Source organism: Sinocyclocheilus grahami, unplaced genomic scaffold, assembly GCF_001515645.1.
Source record: "Sinocyclocheilus grahami isolate Dianchi unplaced genomic scaffold, SAMN03320097.WGS_v1.1 scaffold749.1, whole genome shotgun sequence".
NCBI classification, from domain to species: Eukaryota; Metazoa; Chordata; class Actinopteri; order Cypriniformes; family Cyprinidae; genus Sinocyclocheilus; species Sinocyclocheilus grahami.
In genome coordinates, this window is record NW_015505928.1 from 267,108 (window position 1) to 281,508 (window position 14,401).

The 14,401-nt window shown below is 36.6% G+C and overlaps 1 protein-coding gene across 2 annotated transcripts in view; it reads right to left on the bottom strand.

Annotated features, from left to right (window-relative positions):
• Nucleotides 1–25: 25 nt before the first annotated feature.
• The window catches only part of LOC107560966 (kremen protein 1-like), a 61,938-nt gene continuing 47,562 nt past the window's right edge, over nt 26–14,401 (bottom strand). The window contains exons 4-10 of one of the 2 annotated variants that reach the window (XM_016245275.1): nt 7,293–7,417; nt 5,289–5,442; nt 5,016–5,125; nt 4,697–4,919; nt 2,773–2,934; nt 1,404–1,488; nt 26–793 (exon numbers count right to left, since the gene is read on the bottom strand). In XM_016245275.1, the coding sequence (XP_016100761.1) occupies nt 637–793; nt 1,404–1,488; nt 2,773–2,934; nt 4,697–4,919; nt 5,016–5,125; nt 5,289–5,442; nt 7,293–7,417 (1,016 nt within the window). In that variant the 3' untranslated portion in view covers nt 26–636. Of the gene's footprint in view, nt 794–1,403; nt 1,489–2,730; nt 2,935–4,696; nt 4,920–5,015; nt 5,126–5,288; nt 5,443–7,292; nt 7,418–14,401 lie in introns of both variants that reach the window. The other variant, XM_016245274.1, reaches the window with a different exon arrangement.

Genomic DNA, 14,401 nt, shown 5'->3' on the forward strand with positions numbered 1-14,401 from the left:
TCTCTCTCTCTCTCTCTCTCTCTCTCTCTCCCTCTCTCGGCTTTCTTGTTGACTCCGAATTGCTCTCGACATGATTGTGACAGTTCAGCCAGCTCTCTTACATCTGAAGAAAGGAGTTCAGTGCTCCTCATTAGAGGTTAAAAAGCGAGCGAAACTGAATGGTATCTCTCCTCCACAGGGGCTGGTTGGGTACCGTGGCGTTATTTTGGTTATGTAAGTGGTTTTGTCTTTCCAATGCACTCCAATGCAGATGCTTATCGGCTGATCGCTTCTGTGAAAGCACCTAGAGAAACAACTATCCATTTTACAGCAAGGGTCACTTGTTCGTTTTGGTCTGTGGCAACAGAAGCATCCCAGCGCTCTTTTGCTAATCAAATCGCTCGGTGCATATATGCACCTGTCACATGATTTGTGATTGGTTAGGATGCAAATTGAGAGTACGCGCGTCGGCTAGCGTCAAGCTCTTTTTGCGCAGTTTCTTACCAACAAGCGATCGGCACGTGTTAGCTGGGCCCTGCGCTGGTCGTTTGAACTGAATTAGGCATGAATCGGATCCAGCAGCAGAAGACCAGCATTGCGTACAGTGTGTGCATCCTTTAGGGGCTAAAGCAGCCGTAGAGGTCAGAGGCGGTGAGGTTAGTTTCCCACGAGAGGGCTGAGGTCTCCATGGTGGTTCTTGAGTTTCTTCTTAAACAGAGAGATGGTGGAAGGTCTGTAGAAGATGATCCAGGGTTCAGACGTGGTGCTCTGCGCGCACGAATCCGACCCGCTGATTGACGGGATGGACGGGGATCTGAGAGGGAAGACAGATACAAAAAGCAGATAAGGACAGAGAGCGGAGAAGTTGATTCAAATCAAACTTGTATGCATGCTGCAATACGCCCGGTAAAACCAAATGAGGGACGTTATAAATCTGCCAACGGCGTACAGATAAAGTAGCAAATCAAAGCGTGGCTCTCCTTTACCTGCAATAAAGCCTGCTATCCCTGCTTAAAAAAACAATAGAAACCATCACAGAAAATTCTAATGGTTTCCACTACAAATACCATTACAAACCATCAACTTTTAACCATTAAAACCATTAAAATGGGTTTCTGTAGTGTGTCTTGGGACATATTCCATTAGGATTTAGTGGTTTTAACAAGCCACCAATAGAAGGTGACTAATTACCAGTAGAGACCAACAGGGTCAATTACAGTCTCCAGTAAAACCAATACAAGTCCCATTATAACCAGTAAAACCATTAGAAATTTTGTGATGGTGTCTATTGTTTTTTTTTACAGGGATGGGGAAGATGAGTTAGTTAAAACAATCAGCATCATCATAATTCTTCATTTGATGCTTTATATGAGCATCTCAAACTGAAGAACAAAAAACATTCATTTTATAGCACATGTACTTACTTTACAGTAAGATGCAGGAGCAGCTTAGCCACCATGGCTATGACTGTTAGTGTTAGCAGAGCAGCTAATGCGTAGATGGTCCACACTGTAAAACACAACACGTTTATTAAAGCTAATGCAGCCTCGTCATTACAGCTGTACTCAAATCTAAGGTTATGACTGGCAAGAACTCGAGTAACTAGTGTAAAGAGCGGATAGTTATGGAAACGCAAAACACAGAGCTAAAGTAAGCTCAAATTTAAACGCTAACAGTGGTGGATAATGCACTGCCAGAATAAAGGAACAAAGGGTTTTCAAAAGGTGCAGCTTTGCACCTAAAGGGTCCATACTGGTACCTTTGGGTCTCATATGCAGCCTCGTCATTACAGCTGTACTCAAATCTAAGGTTATGACTGGCAAGAACTCGAGTAACTAGTGTAAAGAGCGGATAGTTATGGAAACGCAAAACACAGAGCTAAAGTAAGCTCAAATTTAAACGCTAACTAACAGTGGTGGATAATGCACTGCCAGAATAAAGGAACAAAGGGTTTTCAAAAGGTGCAGCTTTGCACCTAAAGGGTCCATACTGGTACCTTTGGGTCTCACAAAAAAAAAAATACAAAAATAGGTCACCGGGATGAAAAGGAAAATGTGTGTATATGTATGTTACAAAGTTCAAGACTCATGAAAGAAGGAGGCAGGAACTGGCAAACATGACTTTAATAACAAAATAAACAATAAAACTAAAGTCGGAGCATGCAGCTAAAGTCGGTTCTTGGCAATATAAAATGAAGCAACATTGTGAATATTGTTATGATTTTAGTGCACTGTATAGTTGGTCATTAAGACTGTTTTATTAGACTAAGTTTAGTGATTTTTAATGTTCAAAATTATTTCTGATTTAAGCTTTAATAGCAAAAAAGTTTTCAGAATTTGCCCTGTGGCATACATTTTGTAACTTTTAAAGATGAATAGAAAGTTCAAAGAAACGGAATTTTCTTAGTGTAAAATTCTTCCCCATAATTCTTCCTTCCTTGAACTGATTTTTAACTAGACCTATACTTTTTTTTTGTTCTTAGATTAAAATAATTACAAGATACGTGGCAATCAGATTTCTGAGGATATATAAAAAGATGTGCATTGAATATAAAAATGTCCATTTTAGGCATTTCGCCAGAAAGTATGGTTACAACAGTCAACTTTAGTAACAGTAAATCACCCTTTTTGTTTTATAATAAATTGACTAGACTATGACTAGTATGAATGATATCTAGTAAACTGATATTGAGTATGAGAAAGAAGTAAGAGGAGCAGAACTGAAGCATAATGAAGAGAACTGGACACATACTGGTGCTGTGGCCCGCGGTCCGGCCCGGTTCATGCCACTGACCTGGCATCTTTGCAGGACTTGATGTGATTACATAGTACCGGAGGGAGGATTTTCCATTCTGACTGGTGTTTGATTTTGCTGTATGCGGCTGCACTGTACTGGTGTCCTCTTCATCACCATCGTCATCCTCCTCCAGAGGTGTGACGGCTTGATTTCTTAAAGCTGTGGGGAAATAATCAGCTAATGAAACACAAACAAAACCCCCAAAATTCCTTGATGAGATACACATCATCTGATTAACATTCATAGCGTCTCTTTTGACGCCCCGCTGGATATCACAAAGAGAGAGTTCTCAGCTCTTTCAAAATAACATCACGTCTTTCATTCAGCGTTGCAGGCGCGGATATAAATGCAGTATGTGGCGTCTAAATCAAACATTGCCTGCAGGGGAAAAAGGTTCTGTGAATAGTGAAAGCCAATTTGCTTTGCTGACCTTTTCTTTAAAAAAAAAACCTTTTTCCATTTCATCCTTCCCACTCCCTTTTATTCTTCCTCAGATTGTGGTTATTAAACTCTGCCTCCCAAAACAACACAACACAAAGTGGCAGCGTGCCTGAAAATTGTTTAGATATGACAAAAAGCACCCCTAAAGCACTGCTTGTATTTATTTCTTTATTTTTATGACTATTTTTTGACTATTTTATTCTAAAGTCATTAAAAAAGTGTTTGGTGTGATCACTTCTGATGTTGTTTTTAAGTCATCTGTATGCTAGCGTTGTTGCAATAGTCAACAAAACACTTTACTTAAAGCCTTTATGTATAATGCATTATAAAGGGTTATTTATGGGTATGATGCATTATAATTATTCATCTTGTGGTAAATAATTATAACTGAATTTAAAATGCATAGTGTAACAATGAATTGATAATTGTTATAATGTACTGTGGTTACAATTATTCATGAGATTGTATAATGCATTATTAGGTGCATTACAAGCCATATTCAATGCATTAAAACTACTTTTATTATGCATTATACTGTACATAAAGGCGTTAAGTAATGAGTAAATGCTCAGCAAGCATAAGAAACTGTAATTTTATATTAATTAATTTGATTAAACAGAAAGCAAAAATAGCAATATTTTAAGGAAGTATTTATAAATAACTAAATTAGTTTTAAATACAAAATAACTGTTTTCTATTTTAATATACAGTGGGTACGGAAAGTATTCAGACCCCCTTAAATTTTTCACTCTTTGTTATATTGCAGCCATTTGCTAAAATCATTTAAGTTAATTTTTTTTCCTCATTAATGTACACACAGCACCCCATATTGACAGAAAAACACAGAATTGTTGACATTTATGCAGATTTATTAAAAAAGAAAAACTGAAATAACACATGGTCCTAAGTATTCAGACCCTTTGCTCAGTATTTAGTAGAAACACCCTTTTGATCTAATACAGCCATGAGTCTTATTGGGAAAGATGCAACAAGTTTTTCACACCTGAATTTGGGGATCCTCTGCCATTCCTCCAAGTTGCAGATCCTCTCCAGTTCTGTCAGGTTGGATGGTAAACGTTGGTGGACAGCAATTTTTAGGTCTCTCCAGAGATGCTCAATTGGGTTTAAGTCAGGGCTCTGGCTGGGCCATTCAAGAACAGTCACAGAGTTGTTGTGAAGCCACTCCTTCATTATTTTAGCTGTGTGCTTAGGGTCATTGTCTTGTTGGAAGATAAACCTTCGGCCCAGTCTGAGGTCCTGATGGAAAGGCTGGATTGTCAGCATCATTACTCCAGACTTCGGTCTCACATGATCCTTCAGAAATAATTCTAATATGTTGATTTGCTGCTCAAGAATTAAAAAAATCAGTTTAATGCATCCTTGCTGAATAAATGTTTTAATTACACACAAAAATCTGCAGGGACATGACCATACTGTATATAAGCAGACAGTCAAATGTTAACTCAAAAGAAAGCCTCACCATGATAAAGAACAGAAAATCCTTGCGCCTCATTTGTCCTGTCTGAGTAAAAATACAAAATGACGAAGTCTGCAGTGATGTTCACGATGTCCCGCGGTGGATTGCGGCCGTCAAATCGCGCCAACACCTGATTGGAGTAGCCATCCATCAGCTCCACCATATCAGTCTGATCCACGATATTGAAGAAAGTAAAGTTGAACAGAAGGACAGAAGCACCTGGAACCTGGAAGAGCGGCATGACAAAGACGAGATACACACGATATGAGTTTTGGCTCGAGCAAGCTCTCGCTCCATTAGGATATTAAAGCATTAATTGCACCTGAATGGTCCAGTAGCAGACCCTGCCAGGTTTGTATTTGTCCGGGAAATCAGGAGAGTAGATCACTCCGGAGGGCGATGTGAAGTTTCCCCCACAAGCGCCGACTTTTGCTTTGGGAGAAAAGTGACAGCTTTAGCTTTTACTAAATAATGAAAGGAAGAGGGTAAATGACAGGGTTCTGTTTAACAACCTAGAACTAGATTTGTGAGGATGAGACGATCATCAGCATCCTTATCTTTCCTTTGCACAGATAATAAGATTATAAAAACGTACTGTCGAAGACTATGACGCGTCCATCGCCTCCACATGGCTGAGTGTGATCTCCAAAACACACATGGTTACACTCTGTGCTCGGAGCATCACCGTGACGATGATAATCAATGTCGTTGCCACAGAAACAAGCATAGCCTGATTCCATACCGGCAAGCTGAAAGAAAATAATCCACAAATAATCAGGAACTCATAATTCTCTCCAGCCAGGGCAATCCAACGGTGCAAAAAAGCAAGCCAAATACAATATATAGTATTGATTTCTTCCCACGCAAACAGATGCACATGATTACATCTAGAACAAATATTGATTCTTTTGTATTGAGTCATTTCATTAAGTGCACTGAAAAAAATGATACTACATTTTTGCAAGTGGTTGCAAACAATTTATTTTAGCTATATTTAATAAAAAAAAATATGTTGAAAGTTAGTCAACTAAATTTGTTTATTTAAATGTAGCTAAAATAACTTGATTGCAACCACTTACCTTAAAAAAATGTAGTAAATTCAATGAATAAGTTTTTTCAGTCAGGACAAAAATCACTATTCCAAGGTTATTTTTAAGCGTGTATACTAATACGCATTAAAAAAAAAATATATAATATTTATTTTGAATCAGTTTTTATATTTTCTACTTCCCTTTTATTTTTAGTTAAAGCTTTTGTCATTTTTAAAGGGCTACACTGCAAAAAAATGGACATCAACTTGACATAGTCCCCACTGATAAGCTACTACTAAATATAATGTAGAAACTTTAAAATAGAAACTTACATTTTCTCTAAAGCTGCTTTGCAATGATTTGTATCGTGAAAAGCGTTATACAAATAAACTTGAATTGAATTATTATAAATATATCATAATATTATATTATAAATTAGTATTTTTGTTTTTGTTTTCCAGTTATAAATATCTAAACAAAAAAAATATCAAGGTGCATTATTTTACCAATAAAATATATTATGTATACAATATATCTTGTTTTCTAAAAATATTATCAAAATGTTGTTAGTTTTTGCTTAAAACAAGCAAAAATATCTGCCAATGGGGCAAGAAAAATATTCTTGTTTAGCCTTTGAATTAATATTATTTTTTCTTACCCCATTGGCAGATATTTTTGCTTGTTTAAGCAAATATCTTATATATCGTATACTTAAGTCATTGTACTAATCAAGTGAATGCTTCTTGATTCAAAAATGTTTCGATATTTATACTAGAAAACAAGACAAAAATAGGAAGAAAAACATTTTGTTGCAGTGTAGTTCACCCAAAAATGAAAATCATGTTATCATTTACTCGCCCTCAAGTTGTTCCAAACCTGTATAAGTGTATTTCTTCTGTTGAACACAAAAGAAAATGTTGATGGTCCCAATTGACCCCCATAGTATTTTTTCTCCATACTATGAAAGTCAGTAGGGACCATCAACTGTTTGGTTCCCCATATTCTTCAAAATATCTTCTTCTGAGTTCAACAGAAACAAGAAACTCATGCAGCTATCATGCAACTATCTCTTTAAGTTTCTACAAATTTAGACCTTGCGCAAAATATAATTTCTGTTTGTGAGATTCCCACAAAATGAGTTATGAAATAAATCATTTTAGTTATAAAATCTGATTGGATGAGTTGCATTTAAAACTTCTGTGAAGTAACTAATAAAAGCACATATGTAACCAAGCATAAATTGAATTCTATATTGGTAAGACTTTATTTTACGGTGTCCTTGTTACATGTACTTACTATTATAATAACAATAAATTATGCATAATTGCATGCAGGTAACCCCAAGACAAACCTTAACCATATAGTAAGTACATGTATAATTACACTTAAAGTGTAACCCTATATCCATGTGGCAAAACATTGATTAATATTAATGAACCTGACATGGATGCAGTCAGGTTTGAGACGTTAAGACACCAAACTAAAGTAAAAGCTCTTATAATAACTGTTATGCATCGCTCTGTTCAGTGACTTGCTGTCGGTTGCATTTCCCATGCTGGAATTCGTACCTTGTATCTCTGGTTGCGGCAGAAGCTGATGCAGTTCTGAATGGTGAGTTTGTTGGAGGTCTGGTAGCCTCCAGATAGAGGTGTTGGATCACCGCTGTCTTTAAAACAGCCCAGGTTTCCAGGCACTGAAGGAGAAAGAGAGAGAGATTCATTTAAAAAACAAAACAAAACTTATATATATCACTGAAAAACATGGCACAGGCATATTGAGGTCCGTGTAAAAATTTAGCAACTTCAGCCATAATTCAATACAGTAACACGTGCGAATCATTAACCGGTAAATCGTCTGGAAACGTGTCTTAAAGACTGAGGTGTTTTATGAACTGATTAAAAAGGCGTGCATGGCCCGAACAGTGTGAGCATGGAGAGCGCTGAATGTGACTAAACCTCATCCTAAGGGAATGCACAGATGGATTCTGGGGGCTTTGTTAATAATGAACTGAATGGGGTCTCAGGGTGAGAGAACACAGAGGTCAGAAAGAAAAAGAGAAAGAGAGGGTGTTGGAATCTAGAAAATGTCTTAAAGTCCATGTCAGTGCCACTGATGACACAGTTTAGACCAGTTTTAGCAGGTTTTTCTTCAGCATGGACAAACTTTGGAGTGCAAAGACCAAGCAACTACCCAGAAAACCCTAGCGACCGCATGGCAATGTGCTAAAACCATTCACAGCACATCCAGCACACACACACACATGCTTTTATGCACAACATGACATGATGATTGGGATTTGTTTGCGTGAACGTAAGTGTATCTGTTCTATCAGAACAGTTCTGAAGAACATTCGGATGACGGTGTAGGTTAAATAGTGAAAGGTTTGATTGCAGACTGGAGATAAGGATTAAAAGAACCCTCTCAGGGCACTCCAGAACTCATCTTGGTGCAAGTCAGTACTCGCACAGGCCTCGTTCTGCTCGTTTTGTTTTCAAAGGGATACACGTTGGAGCCAACTCAGGCCACACACACACACACACACACATGCTGCCTCTCTGCGTCTGTGTAGAAGTGTTTACTGAAATATTTGATGCTGTTTGATGAACAGTGAAATTCTAGCAGGAACAATTCAATAATCAAGTTCACACAGTCAAAACACAAACACAGATTAACTACTACGACAGATCATGACGGTGAAGCTCATCTCCATATAAACATAAACATTGACATTTTCTCTCAAAATCTGTTAGTTACACTGCAAAAAAACTTAGAATTTTCTTACTTAGAATTTTTGTTTTGTTTTCAAATATCTAAAAATTCTTGAATCTTGACTTGTCTGACTTGTCTGGTTTTCTGAAACAAATATCAAAATTGTGTCAGTTTTTGCTTACAACAAGCAAAAATATCTGCCAATGGGGTAAGAAAAATGATCTTAATTCAAAGGCTAAACAAGAATATATTTCTTGCCCCATTGACAGACTTTTTTTAAGCAAAAAACTAAATATTTTTTGATATTTGTCATTTGATAAACTCATTTTACTTGTCATGTAAATGCATCTTGATTCAAAAATACTAAGTAAGAAAATCTTTTTTGCAGTGTACAATTCCTTGATACAAAACACATGGCCATTTTACACCTTTAAAATTAAAAAGGCTGTTGTCGCTACTGTACTGTACCTTTAAGAAATATTTCTACATACACACGCACTATTGTTTTTGGGGTTGGTAAGATTTGTACATGTTGTTGAAAGAAGTCTTTTATGCTCATCATGGCTGCATTTCTCAACAATACAGTAAAAACAGTCAAATTGTGACAATAATATCTGGGTGAGTATATCTATATTTTAAAATGTCATTTATTCCTGTGATGGTAAAGCAGCCATTACTCCAGTCTTCAGTGTCACATGAAGAAATATTTTCGTAAAAAAAGCTTTACTTAAAGCCTTTATGTATAATGCATTATAAAAGTAGTTTTAATGCATTAAGTATATGCACCTTATAATGCATCTCATGAATAATTGTAACCACAGTTAATACATTATAACACTTATCACATATTTATAATGCATTATACCCTTTAATAACCCTTTATGATGCATTATACATAAAGGCTTTAAGTAAAGTGCTACCAATATTTCTTACTATTATCAATGTTGCATCATATTTTTGAGGAAACCATGATAAATTTTTTCCTTTTTTTAGGATTCTTTGATGAATAGAAAGTTCAAAAGAACAGCATTTATTTGAAAAGGAAATCTCTGCTAACATTCAGTTGCACATGAATGCGCTTATTAATGCCGCTGTGATGTCAATACCATGAAATATTCTCAATTATTCATTTTTGCAGCTTGGGTGGATTAGGGAGGGAGTTTTGCGTCACGCTCGGTAGCTCCGCCCTCAGTCCGAAATAATTCAGCTCAACATTTGTTCTGATTGGCTGATTGTACTACATAGTACAAAATGTGCAAAATTCATCTCTTATTTCAAAAGAGTAAAGAAAATTAGTGTTCCTTTATACGTAAACGTCTGAGTTCAACAGACACACACTGTGCAAACCCCACAACTTTGCTGCTTGTCCAAACACAGACATGTACAATATAATCCACAGTCTGCTCATCTCATTAATCAGAGTGTAAAAAACCACCACAAAAAACTGCAGTGCAGTGCATTCCTCCCCCTCGTAAATCTGCAACAATGTCCACATGAGCCGTGTCGAGTCAAACACGGGCCTGTTCTAGTGGACTGGATCCGAAATTTTACACCTTTAAAATTAAAAAGGCTGTTGTCGCTACTGTACTGTACCTTTAAGAAATATTTCTACATACACACGCACTATTGTTTTTGGGGTTGGTAAGATTTGTACATGTTGTTGAAAGAAGTCTTTTATGCTCATCATGGCTGCATTTCTCAACAATACAGTAAAAACAGTCAAATTGTGACAATAATATCTGGGTGAGTATATCTATATTTTAAAATGTCATTTATTCCTGTGATGGTAAAGCAGCCATTACTCCAGTCTTCAGTGTCACATGAAGAAATATTTTCGTAAAAAAAGCTTTACTTAAAGCCTTTATGTATAATGCATTATAAAAGTAGTTTTAATGCATTAAGTATATGCACCTTATAATGCATCTCATGAATAATTGTAACCACAGTTAATACATTATAACACTTATCACATATTTATAATGCATTATACCCTTTAATAACCCTTTATGATGCATTATACATAAAGGCTTTAAGTAAAGTGCTACCAATATTTCTTACTATTATCAATGTTGCATCATATTTTTGAGGAAACCATGATACATTTTTTCCTTTTTTTAGGATTCTTTGATGAATAGAAAGTTCAAAAGAACAGCATTTATTTGAAAAGGAAATCTCTGCTAACATTCAGTTGCACATGAATGCGCTTATTAATGCCGCTGTGATGTCAATACCATGAAATATTCTCAATTATTCATTTTTGCAGCTTGGGTGGATTAGGGAGGGAGTTTTGCGTCACGCTCGGTAGCTCCGCCCTCAGTCCGAAATAATTCAGCTCAACATTTGTTCTGATTGGCTGATTGTACTACATAGTACAAAATGTGCAAAATTCATCTCTTATTTCAAAAGAGTAAAGAAAATTAGTGTTCCTTTATACGTAAACGTCTGAGTTCAACAGACACACACTGTGCAAACCCCACAACTTTGCTGCTTGTCCAAACACAGACATGTACAATATAATCCACAGTCTGCTCATCTCATTAATCAGAGTGTAAAAAACCACCACAAAAAACTGCAGTGCAGTGCATTCCTCCCCCTCGTAAATCTGCAACAATGTCCACATGAGCCGTGTCGAGTCAAACACGGGCCTGTTCTAGTGGACTGGATCCGAAGATGATCCATCGCTGCCAGCCAGGAATTTGTGGGTGGAAATTAAATGGAAAACTGCATGTAATTATGATGGTTAGATAGAGGACAAAAGCCTTCATTACACTGATATGCTTTTACAGAGAACAGAATCTAATTTTTCACTCTCGGAAAGAGAGAATTTCTCTTGGCCGTTCCTTCAATGGCAATAGCTCTGAACTTGAAAGCAGGACATTCTGCTCATGCAAGATGAAAGAGTGCAGGTCTTCTGCTTCTGCTTCAATTGATCTGTCCTTAACCTCTCATCACGCACACGGTTTGCTTCCCCCTGCACAAAAAAGGGCTCATCTCTTTCACCAACACAGCTGCTGTTTTTTAGGCGACGCCATGTTTCTTTAGTTAACTTATACCTCAGAAAACTTCAAAAGAGAACTGTAGTAAAGACGTGCCGAACAAGGGTAACAACTGCACATATACATGCTTTAAAAGTAATGCAATTGACTTCAAAGTGTAGAGTGGAATTTGAAGATTTTATAAGGCGCTGAACGCGATGGCGTTCTAATGTGCCTCGTTTAGACGGGCTCACGTCCAGATACAGCTTTCAGGAAACACAATGGAAAGATGCAACACATACACACACACACACACACACACATGCATTTTTTTACAGCCATGCCTGCATCTGCATCTCGACACAGTCTTAAATTAAACACAGTTGGGAATGTGGCTGGTTCCACTGGTGAAATGCATAAAACTATTAAAGGCTTCACAAAAACACTCCGTGATATTTGATGCTGCGCAGGCCCATGATGAAATATCTGTTCTGTGCTTTCTTAACGTTGCGGGTTTGATTGCTGTACGGAGCGGCTCAGGAGCACAGATGTCACAATCGTGTCCTTGAGCAAGGCACCCGAATTAGTTTAGCGTAAATCACTTCAGAGGAAAACTATCTGCTAAATGACAACTAACTAACATAGAAAGAAAAAACTCACTTTACCTTGATGTACAGGGTTTTTTCAGATTATTGGAGAAATTTAAGTACAAACTTTGTTTTTTGTTATTGAAGTGATTACATTTTGCTGAAAGATTATTCATTATTTCGTTGGAACAACATAGATATAAGAATCGTTCAGAATAAGACCTAGAATGTGTTACGAAAAAGTAAATAGGGTCCATTTTTATTTCATGTTGACCAGTGTTGGTATTGTTAACTAAAACTGTTAAAAGGTGTTTTTGTTATTTGAAATGAAGCTGAAATAGAAGAAAATTTAAATAGTGGATGAAAATTTAACTAAACTTTGAAAAAAAAAAAGGTGAATGAAAATTAGAACCAAAATAAAATGAGCTAAAGTTAAAGTAATAAACGAACTAAAATAAAAAACTGAAGCCAAACAGAAATATAAAAAAAATATCAAAATAAAAGCTAATATTAAATATAAATACATACTATAATAGGATATAGAGAAATACACAAATAAGAGAGAGATAGAGAGAGGCAGGTGAAAAAGAGAGTAAAAAAGAAGAAAAAATAATATTTTAATTATTCAGCAGAAAAAAGCTGATATTCATTACCTCAAATTCTGTAGGCCACTGAAGTATCAAATCAATTAATGCAACCACAATGAGAGTTTTTACATTTGAAGGAAATACAGTATTTCTTTTAACCAAATCTCATTCACAAATTCCATTTACGATTTAGATTTGATGCATAAAGTAATTAACAGCAATAAATCATAAATGTGTTGAAGTGACCAGTCCGTGCCGTTTTGTAAGCACACGTGGCACGCACTTATCGATATCTTTCCATTTCAAACCCAGATCCTTCATCACAAGGCCACCAGCTGTCTGCTTTTCCCAATAACCCTCTTCTGAAGATTCTTCAAAAACTCTGGAGCGCCAGTAAATTCCACTGATATTCTCTTAAGCGCTCTAGAAGCGGCGATATTGTTCGGAGCAGAACCGATGGTCTCTGGGCTTATATAGCACATCATATCTCAGCTGCGGTGAGTCATCCGCGCTTTTCACAATTTAGATGTTCATTATTGCAGTGCTTTATGGGGGTGACGCAAGAGTGATAGACGTGTCACAAGTCTGCTGAAGCGGAGAGGCAGACATAATGGCTTTCAAAAGGCGAGGGAGAGAGAGACTGACAAAAGGAAGAAGGAAAGAAACACCCAGATAACAAACACAACTACATCAAACGTTGCACTGCTTGGCAAATGCACTTGGCAGAAACAACGGATAAGCGTGTCTGAGAGGGCCTCTCTCTTTCCCTCTTTCATTCTCTCTCCGTGTTATTAAAATAAGGTAATTACAGACATAAATTCAGATGACATCTGGGGTGCGTTTTTTCCTCTTTCTTTTTGCAGAGGATTGTGGGTGTTTCTTTTTATTCCAAAATACATTCATAAGTTCTTTTCTGTGCCACACCCTGCAGACTCTGCCAGGAACACTTTTAGTCGGGAGCCGAGATACACTGAAATAATAAAGAGACGTCTTGTTATTGCTAATAAGACAGTGTGTCTTTCTGAATGTTTAAAGGGATGGTTCAGCCAAACATTGAAATTCTGGCATCATTTGTTCACCATGTTTATTCACCCACATGGCATTCTTTCTTCCATAGAGCACAGCAGGAGAAATTGCAATAATGTGCTCTTTTCCACGAAGCAACAATGAATAGGGATCTCATGCTTCAAAAAGGGTGTAAAAGTACCATAACAGTATGTATGTATGTATAAATGTTTTGTCAGGGGACCCCCAGGGGGCTGAAGAGAATAGCAGTGTAAAAAAAAGAAAAAGTTAGTAAATAAATATGTGACCCTGGAGCACAAAACCAGTCATAAGGGTCAATTTTTCGAAATTGAGATGTATACAGCATATGAAAGCTGAATAAATAAGCTTTCCATTGATTTTCCAGTTTTATGATAGGACAACATTTGGCTGAGATACAACTATTTGAAAATCTGGAATCTGAGGGTGCAAAAAAATCTAAATATTGAGAAAATCATCTTTAAAGTTGTTCAAATGAAGTTCCCTTTCAGGAACTGAAATTGGGATCTCGCTTAGGCATATGAAAGCTGAATAAATAAGCTTTCCATTGATTTTCCATTTTTATGATAGGACAACATTTGGCTGAGATACAACTATTTGAAAATCTGGAATCTGAGGGTGCAAAAAAATCTAAATATTGAGAAAATCATCTTTAAAGTTGTTCAAATGAAGTTCCTAGCAATGCATATTACTAATCAAACATTAAGTTTTGATATATTTACGGTAGGAGATTTACTAAATATCTTCATGGAACATGATCTTTACTTAATATCCT